Source organism: Phalangium opilio, unplaced genomic scaffold, assembly GCF_054372755.1.
Source record: "Phalangium opilio isolate 3A_F unplaced genomic scaffold, DU_Popi_V2 ptg000082l_1, whole genome shotgun sequence".
NCBI classification, from domain to species: Eukaryota; Metazoa; Arthropoda; class Arachnida; order Opiliones; family Phalangiidae; genus Phalangium; species Phalangium opilio.
The window spans coordinates 1,914,342-1,940,548 of record NW_028324189.1 but is presented as its reverse complement, the minus strand read 5'-3'; the positions used below and the strand labels follow the sequence as shown (position 1 = coordinate 1,940,548).

The 26,207-nt window shown below is 32.9% G+C and overlaps 3 protein-coding genes across 7 annotated transcripts in view; 2 read left to right on the top strand and 1 right to left on the bottom strand.

Annotated features, from left to right (window-relative positions):
• The window catches only part of Sec24AB (Protein transport protein Sec24AB), an 85,811-nt gene extending 81,848 nt beyond the window's left edge, over window positions 1–3,963 (top strand). For all 4 annotated transcript variants that reach the window (XM_089847488.1, XM_089847485.1, XM_089847486.1 and 1 more), the window contains 6 exons: window positions 93–768; window positions 1,367–1,545; window positions 1,612–1,749; window positions 1,841–2,038; window positions 2,116–2,219; window positions 2,824–3,963. In XM_089847488.1, coding sequence (XP_089703614.1) covers window positions 93–768; window positions 1,367–1,545; window positions 1,612–1,749; window positions 1,841–2,038; window positions 2,116–2,219; window positions 2,824–2,938 — 1,410 coding nt within the window. In that variant the 3' untranslated portion in view covers window positions 2,939–3,963. The remainder of the gene's footprint in view (window positions 1–92; window positions 769–1,366; window positions 1,546–1,611; window positions 1,750–1,840; window positions 2,039–2,115; window positions 2,220–2,823) is intronic.
• An 846-nt stretch (window positions 3,964–4,809) lies between these two features.
• LOC149650823 (cytochrome P450 4c3-like) lies at window positions 4,810–16,580 on the bottom strand. Its single transcript, XM_089847466.1, has 11 exons — window positions 15,984–16,580; window positions 9,305–9,417; window positions 9,152–9,237; window positions 8,890–9,077; window positions 8,333–8,402; window positions 8,139–8,265; window positions 6,850–7,050; window positions 6,579–6,752; window positions 6,440–6,506; window positions 5,349–5,528; window positions 4,810–5,283 (listed from the first exon to the last, which is right to left on the bottom strand). Exons 1-11 carry the CDS (start codon window positions 16,225–16,227, stop codon window positions 5,090–5,092), a joined length of 1,644 nt encoding a protein of 547 aa, XP_089703592.1. The 5' UTR covers window positions 16,228–16,580; the 3' UTR covers window positions 4,810–5,089.
• The window catches only part of LOC149650822 (cytochrome P450 4c3-like), a 35,163-nt gene continuing 14,750 nt past the window's right edge, over window positions 5,795–26,207 (top strand). The window contains exons 1-2 of one of the 2 annotated variants that reach the window (XM_089847468.1): window positions 5,795–5,930; window positions 18,076–18,180. The gene's annotated coding sequence lies outside the window, so the exon portion shown is untranslated. Of the gene's footprint in view, window positions 5,931–18,075; window positions 18,181–20,162; window positions 20,437–26,207 lie in introns of those variants that run through there. The other variant, XM_089847469.1, reaches the window with a different exon arrangement.

The window sequence follows — 26,207 nt, the reverse complement described above, 5'->3', positions numbered from 1 at the left end:
TATGTTTAATTAATTAATCAATCTTATTTCTTAATTAGTTTTATTTAAATCATTTTCCCTTCATTTTAAACCTTATTAAATTACTTTCTCAGTCTCCGGTTGGTGGACGAGTAACCGTAATGCAAGCTACATTACCCAATATTGGTCCTGGAGCTTTAAAACCCAGGGAAGATCCGAACCAACGCGCTGCTAAAGATATCAGTAATCAAACTCTGGGTCCCGCTAGCGATTTTTATAAGAAAATGGCCTTGGATTGTTCGGGGCAACAAGTAGCGGTTGATTTATTTTTAATGAGTATGCAATATTGCGACGTGGCGACCTTGGCTTGCGTATCGAAGTTTTCGTCGGGTTGCGTGCATTATTACCCCGGATATCATCAGACGTTGAATAGAGTTCAAGTCGAACGATACGAGAATGATTTAAGACGATATTTAACCAGGAAAATTGGTTTTGAAGCCGTTATGAGGATTCGTTGTACACGAGGCTTGTCTATTCACACATTCCACGGGAATTTTTTCGTTCGTTCAACTGATCTTCTCTCGTTGCCCAATATTAATCCCGACAGTGGATTTGGAATGCAGATCTCTATTGAAGAGAATCTATCGGAGTCCAACGTGGTTTGTTTCCAAGCCGCCGTTCTTTATACTTCTAGTAAAGGAGAACGGAGAATAAGGGTTCATACTCTAAGCCTTCCAGTTTCCTCAAATTTAACCGAGATTTTAGGAGGCGCAGATCAACAAGCTATTATTGGATTATTGTCCAAAATGGGTGCGAATTATACTACATTAATTAATTAATTAATTAATTAATGATACATTTTAATTTAAGTGATTTAATCAGTGGTGTGCGAGTCCCGTTTTTTTTTCGGTTTCGAGCCGAGTCTGAGTATCGAAAACTAATTTCTTATCGAGTATCGAGTATCCGAGTCTCAAAAATACTTTCGAGTATCGAGTATTTAGATAGGTCAAATTTTGGTTCTTTCGAGTAATGTAATTATCGAGTCTCAAATATTGACTTGTCGAGTAGCAATTTTGTTAATTTCTTGAAAATAACGAAGAAGATGTTCAATTATCTAATATCGAACTAGTTCAAAAAGATTGTTAGTGATCAATTAAACATTGAACAATTGATTTTAAAAATAAATGATCATGAACTCATCGTCTGCTATAGTTGTAAGCCTCGGACTCGAGTATTTGTTGGAGTATTTAAAATGTTGAAAAAGCTACTCGAATCTGTCTCGAGTATCTCAATGTGTTGTTATCGAGTATAGAGTCGAGTACTCGGCTCGATACTCGAACTTAATGAGTACTCGCACACCCCTGGATTTAATCTCTAATTAGTAATATTTTGTGTCTTATCTCCGTAGCTGTGGACCGCAGTATTACAGCTTCGTTATCAGATGCGAGGGACGCTCTTATTAATGCTTGCATTGATATTCTAATTGCTTTCAAGATGACTTTAACTGCTTCTCAAACTGCGGGAGCTCTCATGTCCCCTTTCTCCGTGCGTTTAGTGCCTCTCTATGTTATTGCTCTTCTCAAACACGTAAGAAAAATCATTTGGTTTACATTAATTAATAAATCAATTAACAAAGAGTTTCAAATTAATTAGCCGGCTTTCCGAGTGGCTATAAGTACAAAACTGGACGAGAGAGTATTTGCAATGGAGCAAATGAAAACCTTACCTTTAACTTATCTTCTAAGTTACGTTTATCCTAATCTTTATCCAGTTCACGCTTTGGACGATAATGTAAGCTTTCCCTTACAAGTTACAACCCTTTTAATTTAATTTAAATTACTTCCTTAATTATTTAATTTTGAATTAACAACTTTAATTATAGAATGCTTTAAATGAAAATGACGTTGTTATTCCCCAACCACCAATTCTTCAATTATCCTTTGAGAAAATTGACTCTTACGGCGCGTATCTGTTGGATACCTTGGAGTATATGTATCTTTACGTTGGAAAGAACGTTAACGAACATTTTTGCCAAAATGTCTTAGGAGTGCCCAATTATAGCAGAGTACCCGATGGAATGGTATGTTTGTTTGTTTGTTTAATTTGCTGCTTTATTTTAGAGTTTCCAAGGAATTTTTTCACTAATTGTCATTACAGTATGAAGTCCCCGAGTTGGAAACACCGGAAAATAACCGATTTAGGACCTTCATTTCATGGATATTAAGTCAGAGGCCATTCCACGCTCCCTTGTTGATTATCAGGTATGTGTTTTTAAGTTGTTAAGCTCATTTTGCAAAAGTTTTTGCGCAGAAACGTTAACAAAACTCGCAAAACTTCGGACTTAACCTAAAAATAAAAAAAAAAAAAATTTCAAACTTAAGAAACGTCAATTAATAACAGAAGTATATAATACTTCTCTTTGAGAGAAGTGTACAAGCACAAATCGGGGTAAGTGTAACGTCACTCTTCCCAACATCGGAAGGAACATTTAGAGCAAGGTTACTAAACCGAATCACATACGCGATAAATAGTTCCCTCATCATTACTCTATTAGCGTTTAAATATTTGGCAAGACGCATGCATGCATGCGCTTGCGCATTTTTGTCCCACGTCAAGACAATCAAGGTTTGTGGGTTGATTGCTGGGGATTTAGTGCCAAACAGCTATAGAATTCACCTTACGGTGCGAGAGTTACCCATTTGTAGTTTGATGAGCGGGAAAGCAAACTAAAAGGGATACCCTCGCCTGGGAAGAATGACGTTACGTAACTGAAGTATTAAGAGGATACAGAGTGTCATCCTTCTTCTATTATCCCCTTCTGTTAATAAATTAGTAATTACCGACGATTGTTACTAAATTTATTAGGGAAGACAGTAAAATGAAGCATCTCTTTGCGCAACACATGGTTGATGATCGATCAGAATCTTCCTTTTCTTATTACGAATTCTTGCAACATTTAAAACAGCAAGTTTCTAAATGACCGACGTAAAAATAAATTCAAAATGGCGGCGAATTTTAAATAGGGGTCTGTTTCTTTTTACTACGTTGCTAATCTAACTAAACTAGGGACAATTTTAAAAAGACTATTACACCCCCCTAGTCCCCCTATGTGAAATTTATGAAAATCACCAGTGTTTATCGGGGAAAACAAAAAAAACATGGAACACTATATAAAAAGTTAAAAAAAAAAAAATGACAATATGAATCCCTTTTCTTCGCTTATTTCAATTAAAAAACGTTATTTAGGTTAATTATTAATTAAATTTGAAAGAAAAACAATTAATTAACACATCACCGGTAATTAAAAAAAATGAAAAATAACTTGAATTGATTTAGATAGGGTTAAATTAAATTAAATTAAATGAAATTAAAAAGGGTTTAAGAAATATAAAAAACCAAACCGAACCGAACCGAAATGTGCGCGAAAAATGGAACTGTTTGGAACTACATTAAAATCCTGCCAAACATCGCTTATCGCAGTGCGTGTTAAGAGAGAAAAAGCCTAGGTGACTTTACAAGACTCTAACGCGTTAAATAAACCAAAACCGAACGATGCGGGAATAATTTGACTTTTACGTTCTAATTTTTTTTTTTTATAATAATAATTGCGGTCAACTTTAAGGCTATTTACTATATATTTCCTTTGGGTTCAATTTAAGACTATTATACATATATATATATATTAAAAATTTAAATGAACAGATATTTATCACGTGTATAATTGATTGTTCATAAAACGGAAATTAACGAGGGGCGCAAGAAAAATTCGTTTAATTATTTAGTACCAAGCTGTCAGTTTATTATTATAATTATTATTATTAAATTAATTCTGATATTAAAATATTTAGCCCGCCCTCGTTAATTTGGTTTTTTTTCTCTCGAACAATAATTTAGTCGTACCCAGCATACTATTAAAGAAAAACGTATAAACAACAACAACAAATTGAATGTGACAAAATTGTTTTCTCATAAAAAAAAAATAATAAATTTGTTGGGTGATTTAAATGTGTCTTGTCTTGTTTGTAAAAACGGAGTTCTTAAGGATACTGGAAAACCTGGGTAAGTCAGAGATTTAAACTTTAAACTTTAAAGCTTTTTTCTTAATTAAAAGTCGGGGATTTCGTTTGGCATATCAAACCAATCTTCGAGCAATATTAGGCCTGTGCGTGTAGTTATTTTTGTATTTCGGGTCGGGTAAGGGTAGTTGAAAAACTTCAAATGGGGTATCGGGTCTTGTACCCGGATTTCTCCGACCGGGTAATTGTCGGGTATAGGGTCGGGTACTTGGATTTCTCCGACCGGGTAATTGTCGGGTATCGGGTCGGGTAAGGGTAGTTGAAAAACTTCAAATTGGGTATCGGGTCGGGTACCCGGATTTCCCCGACCGGGTAATTGTCGGGTATAGGGTTGGGTACCCGGATTTCTCCGACCGGGTAATTGTCGGGTATAGGGTTGGGTACCTGGATTTCTCCGACCGGGTAATTGTCGGGTATCGGGTCGGGTACCCGGATTTCTCCGACCGGGTAATTGTCGGGTATCGGGTCGGGTACCCGGATTTCCCCGATCGGTAATTGTCGGGTATCGGGTCGGGTACCCGGATTTCCCCGACCGGGTAATTGTCGGGTATAGGGTCGGGTACCCGGATTTCTCCGACCGGGTAATTGTCGGGTATCGGGTCGGGTACCCGGATTTCCCCGACCGGTAATTGTCGGGTACCGGGTCCTCGCACAGGCGTAATAAAAATGGACCAGGTATTATGAAGGTGGACTCTGGTAAAGACCTTAAAACCTTTAGGGATAAGCTGGAAAAGTCAGGGATTTTCAATGTAAAAATTTTTCGTCCGAACCGTGATAAATATAAAAAACGTTTATTGAGCAATATTTTACAATAATATATATACAAATATATATGGAACCATGTTCGTAATAATTAAGGTTAGGGATCTAACGAGGAAAATTGAATAATTATTTGAGGAAATATGTAGAATTTGGTTGGTTAACGATGTTTGTTTTTGTTTTTCGCCATTATCAATTTTGCTTGTTGGTTATTTTGTTTTGCGTAGGACTAGTTGGTGGAAAAACTTCTATTTTACGTTAATGTAACGAATAGGTCATTGGACATTATTAAATGTTCAACCCTCAGCTCTAATTTTAAAGTTAGCACCCGGTTTTCTGGGTGTAAATGATAATCTCAGGCCGTGTTTCGATCTACAAACCATTTCCATTGTGAAATGAATTTTATCTCTGTGATCGTGTGATTTAACGACAAAGTTACGTAGAACGTTAGCAACAATGACTTTTTCTTCCATAAAGGCAAATTTTTGACCTGTTGTAGATTGATCGCGATTTGTTTATTAGGGTTTAATTATGTTAGTTAGTTAGATTATTTACCGATGCAATTTCTCGGTCCAGCCGAAAATGGAACATAGCTAAATGGATGCCTTCCATTGCAATTTTCAGGTCTGAATCGTTCTGGGTTAAATGTTTCAGGATCTTCGTAATATTTCGGGTTATTATGCATCATAAATGAAAATACCAAAACGGTGGAGTGTTTTGGTACTCTATATCCAGCTGAAAATTCAAAAAGGTAATTATTTTAATAAACATTTTTCCATAAAACCAAAAAAAAAAAAAATTAAATTCCATTTTGGAGTTCATCTCAATAGCTAATTACAAAATATTCATCCCAATAGTTCTATACCACGAATTCTTACGTAACGCATTTCAAATTACGTTATAAATACATTAGGCTAGCGTTATTAGTGTAGAACACTGATAGTTCCCGATTTTTGCGTTTGTGACGTCACACATGCTTTATTGGCAAGTTTAAATGGCCGCTTGTCTCGAGAAGCCGCTTTTAGTTAGAGCTCCAAAATTATAAAAACTACTAGTGAAAATAACCGCGATAATAAGTGCGCGTTTGTGTTAATAAGCATTTGGATTAGCCAGGAATACGATAATGGCAACAAAAAGGTATGATTGAACGTTTTTTATAGTGATTGAAGCATTTGAAAAATAGGGTATTCTCGGCATTTGTACCACGTTTTTGAAACCAAGGCTTAGCTAGGGGATGGGGAGTCTTTGACCGGGATTTTGGATGCCAACTTCACTGTTTGTAAATGCCTCCAAACACGGTTTATACGAATCTAGCCTATATTTAAGCCTAAATTAATATTTCAAATAAAAGTTAAAGGTATTTGCTGTAAATTTTAAGGCTAACATTAAGACTTAAAGGCGGGATTCTGTCACTCGCGTGTATAATTTTGAAATATAAAATATTTCAATGAGGTAACGCCATCTTTGAAAGTTTATATGTTTTGTTATGGATATTGTCGATAGATAACGTTAGTGTCGAACGCAACTTTTGACCGATTTCTAAAAATGGCGGGGTTTTTAAAGTTTTAAAACTACATTTCAGTTTTTTTTGGCTACAAATTTAAGAAATTCAATTTAACACTGAACTATTTTAAATTTATAGTTACCGATTAACGTTTCCTCTCGTATTTTACGGGCCACAAATGGCACTGACGGATAAATTCGTTGAGTTTCCTGAAATAGTTTTATTTATTAGTAATTGGACAAATAAACTAATATAGCTCCCCCAATGAAACACGCCCGTACTTTAAGCACACATTCCAAGTATTTCAATTCTTTAACGTCTTCCAAAGTAACGTTTCTTTCGGTATCATCTCCAAAAATACCATAAACCTCATCATAGGCTTTTTGTTGAATTTCCGGATATAAACCCAATAAATACAACATCCAACTGATACCGACGGCGGTCGTATCGTGTCCCTAGAAAGTGTAAACACAACGCATTATAGATAAATTTAACATCATTTTGCGAATCATTATTCGCTTCCTCGTAAGAAGTTTGAAATTTATAACTTACGGCAAACATAAAAGAATCCACTTCCTCTTCGATATCATCCAAACTTAAACTGTTATCACGAATATGATGAAACAGTAAAAGATCCAAAAATGCCTGACGTTTTTTGGCCCCCATATAACCTTCGTCACTCGTGTTAGCCAATTCTTCCAACTTTTGAAGTGATTTTTCGTTTAACATCTCTTCTTTACGTTCACGAATTACCTGCAGATGACCAAATTAGGCTTAACGTTTCTTCATAAAATATTATAATTTACAAGATTAAATTGGTGGGAGTATAAAATATATATAAGTACCATATAATTGCCTACTCGCCCTCAAAAATATATAATGGTTTCGCTTAAATTACATGAAAAACCGCATAAGGAAAGTTTTTAACCAAAAAAAGTTTTTTTAGTTAGATCATAAAAAAACGTGCAAAGGAAACAAAAAATAGCAAAGCCACGAGCCGACGGCTCGGAAGAGGGTCAAAGAAAATCCCGAGCTAACTCCCCGTCTTTTAGTAAGTTAGTTACATCAGAAGTAAATGAACTTTAGAAGTTACAACTAATTTGTATATACATGTCTCTCGCGAGTTTGTGTTTTGGGAATTCCCATTTGTTAATGACCTTTATCGTAATTTTCTTTTTAATAACTTCTTGTTGATTTACTTCCGATTAGAGCATAGAAATTTTGAGAAATCTCGTCTCACTCCCTCAAATAAAAGACCAGAAAATGTTTAAAACGAAAGTAGGACTTGCGCCATTTCCGGCATAAAAATGGACCATAGGGGGTGGGAGATTGGCGGAGGGTATTCTAACGTCTCTGAGATTGCTCAGGATTATGTAGGCTGCCAAAAGTTTCACACCTTTAACATTGGAGTGGGTCAATTTTCAAATTTTAGTGGTTTTCGTCGTTATTTTTTAATTTTAACTTTCACGTATTTACTTTTTAAAATATATTCGTTTTCCTTGGAAATTCCCCAAAGTACCGTTATTTCCGTTTTTAGTGAAGGTAATTTTTACTCGTAACACCCTTGTTTGAACTCAATTTACCAATAGACCATTATTTTAATTACTTAAAAGAGAAGCCAACACACAGGCGATAGGACGCCATCTTAGGACAGTTCCCTCGCGCCAAGAGGCAATACCAAACGGAGCCCGTGTACATCACTACACGTGGGACCCGCACTGCTTCTAACGGAGCTTCTTGGCGCGAATTAATGCCCTAAGATGGTGGCTTCCCCTCCTGTGTGTTTACTTCTCTGCAGCAATTAATGCCTATTAATTTTAAAATTAATATTTATTAATTACCTGTTGGACAAAGTCGCTCATAGCTTTGACGCATTTATTGAAGCTTTTACCCATTTCACTGCGATAAAAGACACGATTACTCCATAACCAAGGTCTGACCATTCGCGCGAAAATTGTTTCGCAAACTCTGCAACATTAAGAGGAAAAAAAAATTAACGTAATTTTAAATAAGATTTAAGCGAAAACTCATTTACTCGTGTAATCCTGTTAAATACGGAGAATCGTTGTTTTTCTGAGCACCGATGCATTTCCCCATGGCTGTTTCTGTTTAACAATAAGAGGAAATATTAAATATACGCCTTAATGTAGGCTTATGATTAGGGCATCGGTGCGAGACACGTGAAACACTTATAAAGGGGTATTTTCTTATTTTTTTTGTTAGGAAAATTGTAGCTTCAAATTAAATTTCCTGTTATTTAGGGGGCTTTACCAGGGAGTATTTGTCATCAGTGAGTGGAAACTTCCCGTACGGTTACGAATTATATTAGAATTATATTTCCCTGTTAACTTCCGTAGCTAATCAAGCACGAAAATTGTAATACCACCTGAATTCATTTAATTATTAATTTAAGACCGTTAAAATGAAGTGATTTCCACTACCATTATTTTTATACTCTTTGCGTTTAAAGGGATATAGAATGTGTTATGTACATATCCCTTTAACAGAACTAATTAAATTGAATTCCTCTCCTATTTATTCGGTGGTTGAACACAATAAAAGGGACAGTGAAATGTATATGAATAATATTACCACAAATAATGTCCAGGGTGCATAGAGTAACCAAAGGTACCACATCTACAATTTCGCCGTTAAGGGCTTTGAATTTGTCCACCAATATAAGCGACTGTTCTTCGATAACCGGAAGGAATACTTCTAAAACTCGGAAATGGAAGGCTGATGTTAGCAATTTTCTTCGACCCTTCCATTTAGCTCCACCGCTAATTAATTAAAAAAATATATATTTTTTTAAATTAATAATTAAAATATATATTAGATAAGTTTACAGACTTACCTGGTAACTAGACCAGTTTTTAACCAAGGTTTCATAAAATTGTACTCGGTTGATTTGTCTATGATGACGTTACTACTAAGAATTTCCTATGGGGAGAAATAAATGTTAGTTGTTGCATAGTTTGTGAAGGTATTTTGTTTTTAATTTACTTACCTCGGCGGTTTCGGGCTTACAGCAAACTACGATTGGTCGAAAAAAAGCCCAAAATCTCCAAATTCCAGAATCCCCGTATAGTTTAGTGTAAGCGCATAACGATTGAAAAAATGCTATTATAAAATGAAAGTAAAAAAAAAAAAAAAAATCATTGAAGTTGGAAAAGCCGTGAATTAACAATGGAACTAAATAAATAATAAAAAATAAAATAAAATAGTAATTCAAAAGATTTTTGGCAATGACCATGCCGTCATAACAAGAAGGATTAAGTAATGGAGGAGTAGTTTAGTTTCTTTCAACGATATGGATTAATTTTGGATCATAGAGAATACTCATTATTCAATTAATTTTAATTTTAAATAAGAAAATTTTACTAGTTTTGATAAATATATATGCAAGTTTATTAATTAATTTAATTTTCGTATTAAAAACGCTCTAAGGATGTGAGATAGGTTAAGACGCACTCTCTTCAAAGATAGAAAATATTTGGGGCTGCATTTAACCGCGTTAACTTTCATTATTTATATATAGGATTCTTACAAAATAAATCACTTTCGATTTCATATCGGCTCCATTTCTTAATACTCCTTGTTCAAACCTTCCAATAGTTAATTTTGGAATCTCTTTATTATAACTTGAAAAATCATAAGAATTAAAGTAGGCTTTTAAAGAAAGTACTATAATTTTGAATACTGAATTGAAGAAAGAAAGAAAAAAGGATGAAACAAGATTTTCCCCACTATAATTTTTTGATGGACAAATTCGTATTCGTCTTTTTTAGCCTAACTTATATATTAGTTCCGGCTGATGTAAATTTCGTTGAAAGGGAATTTCAAACCTTGATCTTTTTACAATTTTTATTTTCATAAATATTTTTTTTTCCTTTTAAGGTTCAATCTTACTTCTATTATCTTTAAAACCTTGGGATGTCCATCTTAAAGCGGTTTAGAAAACATTTTCTAGTAGTTTCAAGTTTAGTATATGTTGCTCATTGTGCCCTATAGTAAAAGTTCACCGTTAAAGGGAACGTGAAGTGTCGTTAAAATATTAAGAAAATCTTGCAGAATTTAAGTGTATTTTTATTATTTCGCTGCCTCTTTATCTTTAGAACTTGTCAAAGGATTCCTTCAACTTCGTTTAAGAAAAATAAGTGGTTTTTCGGGTATTTAGGATAAAGCGCTACTTATCATTCTGTCACAAAGTCTAGCTCATTTACTGTCCTTTCACAGAATAGAAAGTCCTTGATTCTCTGGACTTTAGTCAATCGATCTTAATATATTTTAAGCCCATTAATTATTTATTATTTTTTTTTCATAAAATTAAGTGACGTTTGATTTTGGTTTGATTTATAATACAGGTTTCTGTTTGTCGAAATTAAAGGGAGTATTACCGCGTTTAAGTTTAAGGTGTAGCTGGTTTTTGTAAATTCAACGTAGGTATTTTATCCTTTAAGCTATAGTTTTCAGGGTATTCAAGATATCAAATTATTTATGTCAAAATTTTGGACTTTATTCACTCTTTAATTAAGGCCTTTTTCTTTTCAACCGACCCACCAACCGAATTTCAAGTAAACATTGTGGCAAATTATATAATTATTGGCTTATATATACAACAGGAACGTGCTTGTAAATAAACAAATATTAAATACAAAGAAAGCAGGTTAATGTTCTAGTTTATTCATTGGAGTAATTTGGTTTCAAAATTAATTACATTTATTATATAATCGCGTAATACCTCTTTTTTTCTTCTTCTTTTAAAATCAAGTGACAGGTTTTGATAATTATGTCAGTTGTTATGTAACGTTGTTTAAATCTAGTTCCTGGGGTTTATAGAAATGGCAGTTCATATCAAGTTAGTATGAGTTTGAAACAGTTAAAGGCAACGAACTGCACTTTGTCCTTGTCTAGAGTCTAGAGAAATCGGATCGGACCCTTTTGGAACTTGGAACTGCCCCTTTATTCCGGTTAAATTCATGCCTTTCCCCCCTATCTTTGACAACGAAATTAACTTTATGGGCTTCTATTCACATATCTCTTAATCACTATACGTTTTTTTACACCTTGGTGAAAATTTCATAGAAATATTTTGGAATCAGGGCAGAATTTTTCACTAAAATTTTCCTCGTATTTTCCGAGCCTTTTGTGTTTAAGTATGGTGACTTAGGTATGGTGGTATGCCAATCAAGACCACGTGTACCCAAAATAAGGGGGGGGGGGTTGTTAAAAAAAAGATTAGCTATGATATACTTAAATCAAACCAAACTTCACCGGCAGGAAATATAATTTGTTTTCAAACTTAGACTCGAGGGCTTTACGATTAAGGATTCTAATCAAGAATTTACCTTAAAATAGCATTTTTTGACTCAATATATTGATAAAGGCTAGTTGAACAGGTTTTTTTGGTAATATATAAGCATTTTTGGGACTGCTCTAGGCAATTAATTAGCAAATTTTGCGTGATTTTGACACTTTTTTTAAACAGTAACATTTAAAATGAATTAGTAGCAAAGGCATCCGGCGTTGCCCGTCAGCCCCTCCCTCGAGACAATTTTATTAGTTTTCTGGCCGACATTTTTAAAGATGACAGAAAATATCAGTTGGGTACGTGTAATTGAAATTCATCGCAGAGAATTTATTAAAATTGAAATTGTGTTTTAATCATTTTGAATATTTCTCACGTTTTGATACCCAAAATTTCTGCTAAAAAATAATATTTATGTCTATACATTTTAATTTTGAAAATGTAAGATTTAATTCTAATCGTAAGGATATGGTCTGAAGGAATCCTGCGTTGTCATATGACTTCTTTTTTTAAATTTATTTATGGAATAAATTTGATAAAATATTTCTGGGAAAGTAGGTAGAGGCCAAATTGTTGAAACAACCCCTAAGTCGTCAGAGCAGTGAATTGTGTCTAAGTATTATGGTCTCGTCATATGGTTTTTTGGGCATTAAAGAAAGACGAATCATGTGACATCAGTTTAAAATCATCCGAGTGATTAGCCTCTCGAATTTTTCCCAACAAACTTTTTTAATAACCGAAACAATTTAACAATAATTATTTATATTTCATTTTCTATTGACTAATCATACCTAAAATTTTGAAATAATTTCTTTTATTTATTTTTTTAATTTAATAGCCAACTGTCTGTTTATTATTAGAATTAAGTTGTCAACAACTATTTACTTTTTATCGGAGTTTATAGTTTAAAATGAAAAAGAACCTGATTTATTTCTTCTCATTTTACGCGAGCTCTTTGAACTTAAATTCGAGTAAAAAAACCTTTTCCAACGTATGTACAGATCACGTCCTGTTATTGAAGGAAAGTTTTGACTCATATAAAAATCCGGCCCTACTTTTTTAGATTTTTTTCAGAAGCTTTGTAATGATAATATCGTACTAATTTCTATAGAAAGTTGAAATACGCGACGTTCATTTAAAATTAAACCAGACTCAAATATATTCATATTTACTTATTCGATAATATTTTAAAAGAAAATTCTAATTTTTTTTATTTAAATGGGAACTTTTTCACGTAGGAAACCAAACAGGTGCCCCTAAAAGTTCAGAACCTTTTGAGTCTTAAGATCCCCTCATCATTAATCGCTTATAAAATCCGGAAGTGATTTGCTTTTAGAAGCTGTTCTTTTAAAACAAGCGTTATAGATAATACAGAACTGGGTCAAATACGGTGGTGGTATCATATCAAGTCGTAAGTCCAGTCTAGAGCCTTTAAAACTAATCGTTATAACTAAGATGATATGGACTCTTTTATTTCTTTTATTTAATCAAGAAGCGATATCTAGTTTACTAGTAAACTTCTATATCACTTCTTGATTTAATTTTATCTACCGTGTTGCTTTTATTTTCTAAAATATGTTATTTACTTACTTTTTAACGTTTTTCTAAAATAGTAAATATGGTATCAAGTTTTAAAAGTGAAATTTAGACGTGATTAAAATATTTTTAATTAAAAAGAATATTAAATCAATAAAACTGAGCGTATAAACGGCGTAAAATCAAAATTTTCTAAATGGTTATTTAATATTGTGGCACGTGGCAATATAATGCCTCATTAGGCTATTAAATACAGTTGGTTATTTCAATTCCAAGATCTTTATCATAATTTGAAAAGATCTGTATCGTATTCTATACGTACAAAACATTTCCACGCTAAATTAACTTTTTAATATTTTAAATATATATATTTTTAATTCAATTAAATTAACCGATTCGCCCGGTTAAATTCATTCGATTCGGAATGCCGTAATAAGGAAAGTTTTGTAACGAAATCTTTTTTATGTTTCCGATTTTTTGGTTTTTTTTATTTTTTATTATACAAAGGAATTTATTTTGTTGTTATATTTTGGAAGGAATAAATATTTAAGAGTGAAGTTTCAACTTTACACGTGCTTAATGATACGTACAGGGAAATATGACATCTTAAAATTTTCTACTGTAATGTTCAGGAATTGTTACGGATTTCACTACAATAAGATATATAATGAAGCACTAGGCCTACCTTTTCCCCCTTTAAATAACAATTCTTTTGGGAAGAGTTACGTGTAACCGGATGTGAAGAGGCTTTATTTTTGGATTCCGCGGAAATGGAATTATTTGTAAATAATGTTTTTAGTTTTTTTAATTTTAGGATTCTGGTGTTATTCTACACTTTCTCTATTTTTGCAAACTTCTTTTTAAGTTTTAAACTGCATTTAAACAAAGCCATAGCTTGAAAACTGCTTTTAAACAAAGCCATAGCTTGAAAACTGCTTTTAAACAAAGCCATAGCTTGAAAACTGCTTTTAAACAAAGCCATAGCTTGAAAACTGCTTTTAAACAAAGCCAATCCATAGCTTGAAAACTGCTTTTAAACAAAGCCATAGCTTGTAAACTGCTTTTAAACAAAGCCATAGCTTGTAAACTGCTTTTAAACGAAGCCATAGCTTGTAAAATGATATTAAACAAAGCCACAGCTTGTAAATGATACTAAACAAAGCCATAGCTTGTAAAATGATATTAAACAAAGCCATACCTTGCAAAATGCTATTAAACAAAGCCCTAGCTTGATAACTGCATTTAAACAAAGTCATAGCTTAAAAACTGCTTTTAAACAAAGTCATAGCTTGAAAACTGCTTTTAAACAAAGCTATAGCTTGTAAAATGCTATTAAACAAAGCCATAGCTTGTAAAATGCTATTAAACAAAGCCATAGCTTGTAAAATGATATTAAACAATGCCATAGCTTGTAAAATGATATTAAACAAAGCCATAGCTTGAAAACTGCATTTAAACAAAGCCATAGCTTGATAACTGCATTTAAACAAAGCCATAGCTTGATAACTGCATTTAAACAAAGCCATAGCTTGAAAACTGCATTTAAACAAAGCCATAGCTTGAAAACTGCATTTAAACAAAGCCATAGCTTGTAAACTTCCAATAAACAATGACATAGCTTGTAAACAGCGCTTAAATAAAGCCATAGCTCGTAAAATGAGCTCCTAAGCTTAATTTACTAAACTATTGTTTGTAAACTGCACTTGAACTAAATATTCTTAATGAAAGCTCCAAATATAGAAACTATATCATGTTTGGGGGATTTCACAATCACAGAATCTTTTGGAGATTTTTCCCGCTTAATTATTTTTTACCTGAATTAACTTGGGATTAATAATACGAGGAAAACTAAGTATTTCCGAGCTCATTCGAGTGTGCTTTATCGGAAGATAATATTCCTTTAATTAACTATTTATTTTAAATCAAAATAAAGCGGAAATTAAAAGTAATTCAAATTTACCACGATTATCGTGAAATTCAGGGGATTATTTGCGAAACTTTATTAAAGTTAAGAAAGAATTATTTATAGGGAAATAATTGAAGATTGTTTTATTTTTCTTTTGCAATTAGCTAGATTGTTAAATTATAATTTTTAATGGACTGTGATTGCGTGACTTGGACATAGCGTGCCAGTGTTTATTAACCTTGTTAACTCGAGTCTAATTTGTTTATTGTAACAAACAAAACAAAACATAAGGAAGTTCAAATAACACCCCTGGGTATTTTATAAATATTATAATTAGATGCTCAAATTATTATATATAAAAACAAAATTATAATATACGCTGTTTCTAATTTGAATATTATAGGACAATATCGCCTCTTATATAATTTCGGTTTTGAGCAATACTAACCTACAATATATACAGGGTGTTTCTGATAAGTCTGAAATAATTTATGGGGATGTTTTTTGGGAAATTTTGAGTCGAAAATGTTCTATTAAATTTTGCCCTAAGGGCCACTGTATTCGAGTTATGATTGTCCAGAGTATTTTATGGATGAGCCCTTAAAATTAATTATGAAGCTGAAAGGCAATGAGTGCTAATTTAATTAAGGGGTCATCCCTAAAACACTCAGTTCATAACTCGAAAACAGTGACGCGGACGCCAAAAATGGAGATAGAACATTTTCGACTCAAAATCACCCAAAGAACATCCCCCTTAATTTTTGGCAGATTTATTTAAGCAATAAATAATAATTTCAACTTTAAACCCTAATTAGAAATTTGATTTCAGTAGTTTGAACTCATCTCTTTTTTTCTTCATAGATATAAGCAATAAATAATAAATTATGAATCCCCAAAAAATAAATAATTTTATTAGAAAATTTTGGTTCAACTTACAGACATTCATATCGACATGTTTGCTATTTCTTAAGACTGGCATGAGGGGTACGAAAATACTTTGAAAAGGATTGTGTCTCGCTCCGGGCATTTGATTGACCATTGCTAGATATTCCTTCATTCTCGTGAAATACATAACGATGACCGATACGAGAACCATCGCGATAAATAAAATCGCGAACATATAAACTGGCAAATCATCTCCAGTCTTCTTTAGATAAGACTCCACGAATTCTGTGTCCATTTTTATTTAATATTAATTTAAATTTTAATCAAAATTTAAATTAAAATATCGTCTCTTTCTTTTTAGAAAACATGTAACGTTCGTCTTTCGGACACGACTAAATGAATGGAAATTTGAAATTATATTATAGCAAAAGTTCTACAAAACTGCCCCTTACTTTTACTTTTCAAATGTGCTCCCGGATTTTTCGTGACGTAATTGTCCTATCATCCAATCAGATTTACCTTAGTGAAAGTTAGTCTTACCCCGCCGGAATTACCCCTCTTTTTTTAATCCCATATTTCTTCCTGCTTTTCCTGCTTACTGCTTTCTCTTTCTCTCTTAGAGAGAGAGAGAGAGATTTCTCTCTTAACATCCCCTACCCCCAATTTGATTAAAATCTAACCACGTCTCAGGTAAAACGTTGACCTGTTTGAAATAATATAATTTTTTTTTGTTCTAATAAATCAATTTCAATGTCCAGAAAATTAAAAAAATCGGATATGAAATTTTGACAGTTTTCTTCTTGACATTATTTTCAAGGAACTTTCTTTGAATTTTAACTAAATTTAACAAAATCCTGATATTATACTTGAAATCTTAAGATGTTTCTTTGTAAATTATTTTTAATATTATTTTCATGGAATCTAAACAAATCAGACATGAAATTTTGACAGTTTTCAAGGAATTTTCTTTGAATTTTAACTCATATTTGAAGAAACTTTTAAACATTTCACACTTGAAATCTTAAGAGTTTTTTTTAAATGGTTAAAAGAATTTGTCAATTTTAGTTTTAATTGCATTGTTTTTCTAATTTAGCTTTGATAATTTCTTAAGTCATTAGCTAAGGGAAACTAAACTATCATAATATTTTTTTAATATATACTATTATCGAATTATTTCTAGGACTGGTAATAATGTCTTATAGTAATTTTCCCGCTCAAAATATGACGTTCCGAGGAAACTTGGCCTGGGACCCATTTTTACGTAACCTGCATTATTCTTTATTAAATATAGCCCTCCCTTAATATCTTCAGATATTAATTATATTGTAACAAAACTAACTTAGAAAATATTCCACCCAAAATAGGCCAACATTAATAGCCCCAGGACATTTTTTGGAGGTAGGGCTTTTTAGTGGGAGTTTGTGGGTAGATCTGCATTATTTTTTTTCTCGGAAATATGGTTTAAGTCAAGAAGCGATATCTAGTTTACTAGGGAAAAGGAATAAGATTCCTATAAGTATTCGCGCGCCATAGTTCCAGTTCCCCTTTCAAAATACAAGGGGGGACGTAAAAGGATTCCGGGCTATTTCGCTACACTCTCCTCAGTCGGAAAATATGTCTGTAATTTTCGTCATTCGCGTCGCGCTGACGTGAGTTTTCAAGAACCAATGAGATGCTGATTGTAATTTAGAGGCGACGGGGATTAACTCCGGACAGGCTACGTTTGGACTGGAGATAAAGCTGTCTGAAAATGTGGCGAATTTATACCTTCTCCCTATTAAACTAGATATCGCTTCTTGTTTAAGTTCTAAAAGTTCATAATTCGTAGTAAAATTATAGAATATTTTCTTAGAAAACCAGGCAATTTCAAGCTTACAGACCTCCCATCATAATTTTCATTCATATTTTTCTGAGGTTAGCTTAGTGTTATGGTAATCTATAGTTTAACTTAATGCCACAATTATCAGACACACCCTGTTTATTAACAAAATCATATAGGCCTAACAAGTACAAACTATATACTTCTAGTTGATTTACTTTTTGATTTGATTTTTTAATATTTACGATTTTAAGGAAACTAATTATTTGTTTACATTATCTAATAAATTTTCTTGTCTTTATTTTTTTTTGTCGTTTTAAATAGTCTTGTATCAGGAAGAGATACACTAAGGAATGTCGGGCGATTATCACGATTAAGGATCATGATATGGAACGGATAAGAAAGATATAAGCTTCCACCACTTAATTTGTAAGTACAAAATTTCCTTTATTGCTAATATTTTACGCCTTTAATCATGCGTTTAGAAACTGTGGTCAGCTAAATATGGTGGGTGGGATTTTTACAAAAAAAAAAAATTCTTCTGTCTAAAAAAATTAACCACGATTTATTTATTGAAACAAATCGATTTGAATAATCTTAAACGATACTGTCGTTTGATATCGTCTGATACAAAATGGGGTCATATTTGATAAAGTTTAGGGTACAAACTTTGAAGAAATATTTGATTTCCGAAAAGAAAATGCTTTTTAGCGGAAGAGAATTTTTGTCTTCGAGTAATTCACAATAGGCTTGAGGTTTTTGGACAATAGGGGCTACACATTAAATTCGAAATCAAACAGGTTTCCATGCCAAAATCCCGGTTATTTTATTTCTTAGCTTTCGCTTGAGATTTTGACGCTATTTATCAAATTAAGGTTGCGTACCGTGTCGTTCTGACAGCCATTGATTTATCTACCGATTATTTTCGTTTAGTTTTAATTCAAATTAATACTAGATTCTCCTGTACTGGTGGTTAAGTATTTGAATTTTTCATTCAAGCGTAGCTATCTTAATTTAGGGTCAAATGGCATGATACTTGGAGAGATTACTCTATGGATTGTCTAGTATCTTCCGCTACTCTTAATTTTAATCTACGCCATTTTGTACTGAAGTTATCAGAATTTAAAGATAAGTGTAAGAAAATTTTGCGTGGTTACATTTTAAATTTATCTTAGCTATCTTAATTTGGGGTCAAATGTCATGATACTTGGAGCGATTACTCTATGGAATCTCTAGTCTCTTCCGGTGCTCGTAATTTTTATTTATCGGCACTAAAAGCAAAGATAATAAAAATAATGTCAACTTAAGATGGTTTTATCTTGAAATTTTGTATTTGGCGACAAACCCAAATTGTCTTATAGTCAGTCAAAAGGGGCCACCATTGGTCCAAAATGGTTTAAACATTAAAGTCAAGGCTAGCAACTAAACACCAAAGCCCCAAATTTTAGGTCAAGCTGGGGATTTAGCTGCGGTCTCGCTCGGAAAAAAAGCTATAAACAAATTTATGATATTTGAACCACGCTTATAAGCTATAACATTTTTCCTTATGCGAAAATCAAATGCATAATTTATAATATAATTATTTCAACACAAATTTTTAATCCATTAGGCCCGATTTCATAGTAAAACCGTTAAATATTAAAAACCACCAGCACGACTAACAATTGATGACGTTGTTTGAATTTTTGTCGGTTAGACTTTTAAGGATTATTAGAAGGGGGTAATTCAGCCGTAACATTTTCTGTTTACAGTTTAGTTACAGAGGGTTATTTTTCCTCTCCATGGTACTGTGAAATAGTACGGATTATTACATTAATTTCAAACATTAAATAATTATAGGATACTGAAAGTTAAATACAAAAATATTGCGAAATAAATATAATTTGTAGCCAAGCTTTATCCATCGTAATTTTTATGTAATTAGCTTTTTTATTTTGCTTAATTACTCGGGCCCTGATTGTTGTAACATGATGATTTGCATACTGTTGGAAAAAGGACAAATAGGGCTATAGAATACTGAAAGGATTATCATGTATCTCTTATAGAACCAGAGTTATAACAATTTAAAGTCGAATTGCAATTTATTCACTTTTGCTATTTAACTTGAAATAATACAAGCAAGTGATAAAATTATTTGCATTGAAAAATAGTAAGACTAGGTACAAGAATTTTTTGTTGGTTCGATTAAAATTAAGGAATCTGAAGGTTGTGAAAAGATAACACTTAAAAAGAAATTTCCGTTGAAAACGTTTTAAAACGTAATTTCAACGAATTGGTGTTAAATCTTTCGTTTCGAAGTATTGTTTTTCAAGCACTCTTCGTAAAATCCAAATTGGTAATTTCCAACATAATCTACCAATAACCGATCACGAAGTAAAATTTACCTTCGCAGTTCTTACAACCACCAAGGATTATTTAAAATGTCTAAGGATAAAACGCACACATATATCTCTATAGTAAGGGAATGTTCTCTAGTTGTTCCGAAATTTTCACCCATCCCCCTCTTATCCACCTACTGTTTTGGTGCGTCAAACGGAAAACGAATAGCGAAATGGTGCCACCTATCTTATTATCGCGAAAGCAAAGACGAAAGAGAGATAGTTTTCGAAAGCATGCAGCCTCTATAGTTCTTTTTCGAATTGTCAACGGTCGTTACGAACATTTAGTTGAAGATTCAAGAATGAGGTTAGTTACTAAAAATCATAATTTAATTTTAATAATAGATTAAAGGAATAATCCTTGATTAACGCAAACATTCAGTTCAAGAATATATCATGTGAGTTTACACTAATTTAGTTTAATAGGCAAGGTTTTAGTAGATCAGCTAGAGGAGACAGAGAGAGACAAAACTTTCAAGAACCCGGTCACGTGTTGACGCTTCAAAATATTGGCTTTCCGGTTTGCCGATTGTGCCCGCTAGGTACCGTTTGGAACATCTACCTTCGATATTTCCTACTCTGCGTTTTATCCTTAGACATTTTAAATAATCCTTGCAACCACAACCAAAACCAAAACGAGTTTTCAAGAGGGATAAAATCTCTTCAAGGAAGTTTGAATTTCCCTCAAATTTAGAGAAACGTTTCAGTTTGGGTTGCCATCTAGAATATATACTTAAAGGGATACTATCTTTTAATTTCATTGCAATAAATCCCTATAAGGTTAATTTATTTCGATAGATAGACAAATAAGGATTCTGAAAATATATATGTTTTTATATTTTAGTTTAATTAATGATTTTTAAATTACGATTAAAAGATCCAAAATGCTCTTGTTTTGCGATCATGAGGGCACCTGGTGACACAGAGCCGAACCACCGAAAAACGTTACTAGTTCGTCTCTACCAATTGGCCATATGTCTAATCAGCGCCACTAGCGGATGGTCTGAAAACTACTCCCATAGAGTCTAGGTATATTTAAGCGGGTTTGCAGAATTTCCGTCAGATGGCGCGGCGTTCGAGCCACCTGGCGGAAATTCTGCAAACCCGCTTAAATATACCTAGACTCTATGGGAGTAGTTTTCAGACCATCCGCTAGTGGCGCTGATTAGACATATGGCCAATTTCGACTTCATAAGTCTCTAAGGCTCCGTAGTGTTTTTCCTACTGGTAGGGGGATTCATTCTGTGAGCGCAGTATGATACAGATTGACGGGAATTGGTATGGCTGCACACCAAATTCTTCAACTTCAGAAGAACTACCCTCAGATTCGTTTATTATAAATTGTTCCGAATTTTCTGAATCCAAAGAATCGGAGTTCGAACTTTCATCCTCAGATTCAGGACCGGAATGATCAGAAATACTTTCTCGTCTGACATTCTTATGCATATAAGCAGACGACGATTCACCAGGCAAGCTGACCTAGATTCTCGTTCCTACTACTTTTTACTCCTTAAACGACAGTTTTCATTCCAACTACTACCAACCAATCAGAGGCCGAACTTTACCTACGTAGGTAATGGGTTGAAAATGGTGGCCGATTTTAAATCTGGCGTTCAAAATTTTAATTTTTATTCACGTTTATTTTAATTAATAAATTTTTCTCGCGATTTCTACTGACCCCCATGTTTTTATTGTTGGTTAATTTATAGAAAACCAATGTTAGTGTGACCAACTCAGATATATCCGATTCTATCCCTTTAATTAATTGCATACATTATTTATTATTGCAAAAATATCCAATCTAGTTAAGAAATAATTAATCCAAATATTTTGAAGTAATTTTGGCTAAAATATTTAATTGCAAACATCTTAATTAGAACGAGTATAGATGGCGAAATATTTGCACCTAAATTTCCTCTTAAAATTAAAAAAATAATAGTAGTAGCTTTCCCGACAATATAGGTCATACCTTGAAGGAGAGAGAAATGGAGTGGTAATCTCCATACCTATAACGATGCAGGCTGTCCCCCCCCGTCTGCGGCAACGAAGTCCTCCCAGCATGCTTGGCGTTTCGGTAGGGTCTTTACCGATGCCCCCTGTGTCTTAAAAACAGAATCTAGTTCTCATACAAATACAATGGCTTTACGCGGCAGCACTTAACAATAGGGGGCGCGGGGAAGGTACACTGGGATGCTTCCATTGCAGCAGGTCGCCCATCATCATAACAGCTCCATCTTACCTCTTTTCTCCATGGTCATACTCAATCTTGGTTTAAAGAATCCACATAACTAAAATAATCAGTTTTCTGAGGCATTAATGAGTTATACTAAGACTGACTGAAACTTAGCGCGAAATTAAGTCTCTGAAACTAAATTAATCAATATCAATTTTTTCTTCTAACTTGGGGTTTATTTATTACACTAAGTCGTGTCTCCAACGGATAAAAGACCAAAAAATTAAGTTTATAAGAAGCTGTCAAAATTTTAAAGGATTAGTCTTTGGTAAAAGGGGATTAAGCATTTCGTAAGTTTGTTGCCACGATGAACTCAATCTTGTTTCAAAAGTAACCCACCAAAAAACACCCCAAAAAAATTTAGAGATTTATAACTCGTGATAATCAATTTTGTTACTAGATTTTTTTCTAAATTTAATTTAGCTTAGTCAATTTAATTACTAGTATCTGTAATAATATGCATAATATTGTATGTATAGTATATAATATTTACTAATGAAACTAACCTTACTAAACCCAACCTAACGTGACATTATTGAATACATTATTTTCACATACTCTGACTTAGCTCGCGTATAGTTAGTACTTAAATCGATAAAATAAATTTAAACATTTTAGTATTTCTATATTATATACCATATTCTAGTTAACTAGGTTCAGAGATTACTCCCTTCATTCAAAGAAACAAATTTTATATCTTTATAATATTCGATTTCAAATATAGAGTAAATTTTAGTGGTAGAGCTTTCCATAATAACAATTTATTTGACAGTTTTGTTTTGAAATAATGTTCCCCTACCCCTTTTCCACCCCCGATAAATTGACCTTAGAACTACTTTCGAACATTTTATTTTCCTGGTTTGTATTACAGCTCAAAAATTTAAAAGTCGTAAAGTTCTTTTAGATGGCAGGTGTATAATGCTTTGAAAGACCAGCGGTTCTGCCGCGCGGAAGTTGTTAAAATATTGTTTATAGGTTTATTTCTTTTCTTCTTTTCTTCTTTTAATTCAAATTTTGAGGGTTGAACTACCACAACAAACCGGAATTTGATACAACTGGCTTAAAATCGTGTTGTTGCGTAGAAGACAGACAGCCCAGTTACGTCGTCGTGTTTATAAAGATTTTTCATCAACACCCTTTAATTTTGTGGTATTATGATCCAGCAGAAGCAGTGTTTGAGTTCAAATTACCAGAATTGAAACGTCAATTATTCCGAATCCTGATAGATTTATTACCATAGATTTAGTATCGTTAGATAGAGGACAATTAAGGGTATCAAACCTTGGTATTATCATGATAAGCTAGAATAATATAATCTTCGAAGGATGGAGTAAAGGTCAAATGAAGGTCAAACCCTTTCACCTTAAGCTCTGATTGGTTAAAACCGAAGAATATCATTAAAGAAAAATAAAGTGATTTTTTTTCTTCGATTCTTCTATTGATTATAAGATTAAACTGCGTAGTGAAACATCAAGGAAATACCTCAGAGTGATTTTAAAATTTAAATTAGTTTTGAGTGATTTCATGGATAATTTGAAATTAGCACCTCCGACCAATCACGTAACACCCCGCCTTTTTGTTAGCAAAATTCTCGTGGCACGTGCTCCATGTCGAATGAAATTTGGCGCGAAGTTTGATAAAAAAAAGTGCACGGGATGTGACAGTTGTGGTGCTGGATATAGAGAATTTTGTTATCAAAAAGTCAGGGCGTTACGCGATTGGTCAGAGGTGCTAATTGAAAATTATCCATGAAATCTTAAAATAATTTGAATTTTCATTGTGCAGATTGGTCTTATAATTAACAGAAAAATCGATATTAAAAAAATTACTATCACACCCTGACGTAAACTATAATTATAATTCACATCTGTGGTCCCAATTCTCCATATAATAATTTCTTAAGACAATAAGAATAAAATAAAAAACTGGTATTAAGAATTTAACTTATTTCCGGTGCATTAAATTTAAACAGCGTATATTTCCATCCATTTAAAAAAAAATAAAAAGGCATTTCAACGTTTGAGAATCGACCTATTTAGGTTATAGGGTCCTTTGTGTGTAAACCTCCATCTCTAGCTGAATTTAGACTCTAATAAAAACATTAAAGAACCAGCTATTCGAAACTTGGAGAGTATGGGCACTTAAATAAAAAATTTATCCAGAATAATGCCAAATCCGAATTTTATAGAAACAGGAAATTGATGTTTAAAATATATTATTATTATTTTTATGGTTGACAATTGAACAGGGGGTAGGGAGATCGCTATAAGAAGCGCTTCTCTTATTGGATTATAAATAATATGACCCCGTTATTTTGGGGCTCCCCTATGTGTGGTGAAAGTTCTAACATTCTTCAACACCCGCTGTTATTACAATTTTAGATTATGATAATTTATCTTACAATTTTTAAATTGGTTTTGAATGTTTAAAATTGCTCTCGTTACGGTTAACTTTCAAATTTATTTTTTTAGCCTCGATTTTGACTTTGTGACGACAAATTGTAAGCGTTATTAAATTATTTATGACGATGTTGATTTAACTTCCATGTTAAGTTCGTTGATTTATATATTTATTTAAATATTTATATAAGTTTTTAAATTTGTTTGTTTTAACATACAAATGAGACATAAAAATTAGATGTTTAGGAGGGTTAACATCTTTGTACCTTAAACCAGGGATAGATTTAATTTTAGAAGTAGGAATGAAGAACGGTTAGTATTTACTTCAGTCCCACTCATAGCCTAGTATAGAGCCACTCCCTCCAACACGTAACGAAAAGTTTAAATTATCTTATTGGCTCACTTAAACTACGTTTTGATGACGTTGCTAACGGAGAAGGCGAAATATACTGACGTAATTCCTTTTTACCTCTGTCGCTATAACCCTCCTGCCTCTTCTTTCATACCCCCCTATCCCGTGGAAGGGGGTCCGGGACTTTGACGCGCGCCCAGATTAATTACTCTGTTCTCCATTCCTACTTCTAAAATTAAATCTATCCCTGATACAGCGAAAAACGTTTTTGCCATAAAATCTATCCCTGGTGAAATGCTATGTTATCTGATTTTTTCTTATAACTTAACCTTTCTAGTATTGATATGTCTTTATTTGTCAGACTCTGAAGGTGAATGAGGCTTGAGGTCACCACCACCACCTTCCGCAAAGGGCGTATTGACGTGTTTTTTTTCTAGTGAAAGTTAGATGATAGGTAAAACTTCCCACGTTATTTATTAGCGTTTGAAATAAGATATTCCAGAGAAAGAGAATGAGAGAAACACCCGCGAATATACCCTTCTTTGCTTAAGTACTAATTGCCGGTTTCAATTTGTAGCTAGAAAACTAGACGCTGTGCTTAATAATTAGCATACTCTCCTTTTATTTAGTAACCACGCCAAAAACTTTATCCTTTCGTTTCCGGATTCTTTTCTAAGAAGGATGACTTTTTTTAATTTTGCTAGAAAAGGTGTGTAGGTTTAATCCTAGATAATTTAATTATAATTTAAAATACATACATATTAATTATATTCTAAAATCTACTGCCTGTAGCTGTTTTGTTTTTATCTTACACTAATTATTATGTAGCTATAAAATTGTCGTTTTTAATATATTTAAATTTAAGTTAAAAGAATTAAAGGCAATTATTGCTAATTTAATTAAGGGGTCATCCCTAAAACACTCACATCATAACTCGAAAACAATGGGCCTGACGCCAGAATGTCGCAGAAGTTACATTTTCGCCTCAAAATGAACATCCCCCCTTAAAATATGTCAGCCTTATCAGAAACACAATGTAACCTTAATTTTAATTGTTAAATAATTTAATTAATTATATATTTAATCTACACCTT

Bases quoted from the DNA above. Each gene is read 5' to 3' on its own strand.
- LOC149650823 (XM_089847466.1), bottom strand. From the start codon at position 16,227: ATGGACACAGAATTCGTGGAGTCTTATCTAAAGAAGACTGGAGATGAT. The intron at 9,238-9,304 runs GTAAGTAAATTA...TTCTCCCCATAG, and splicing joins GTAAGCCCGAAACCGCCGAG to GAAATTCTTAGTAGTAACGT. The intron at 7,051-8,138 runs GTAATTAATAAA...GGTCATCTGCAG, and splicing joins TGAGCGACTTTGTCCAACAG to GTAATTCGTGAACGTAAAGA.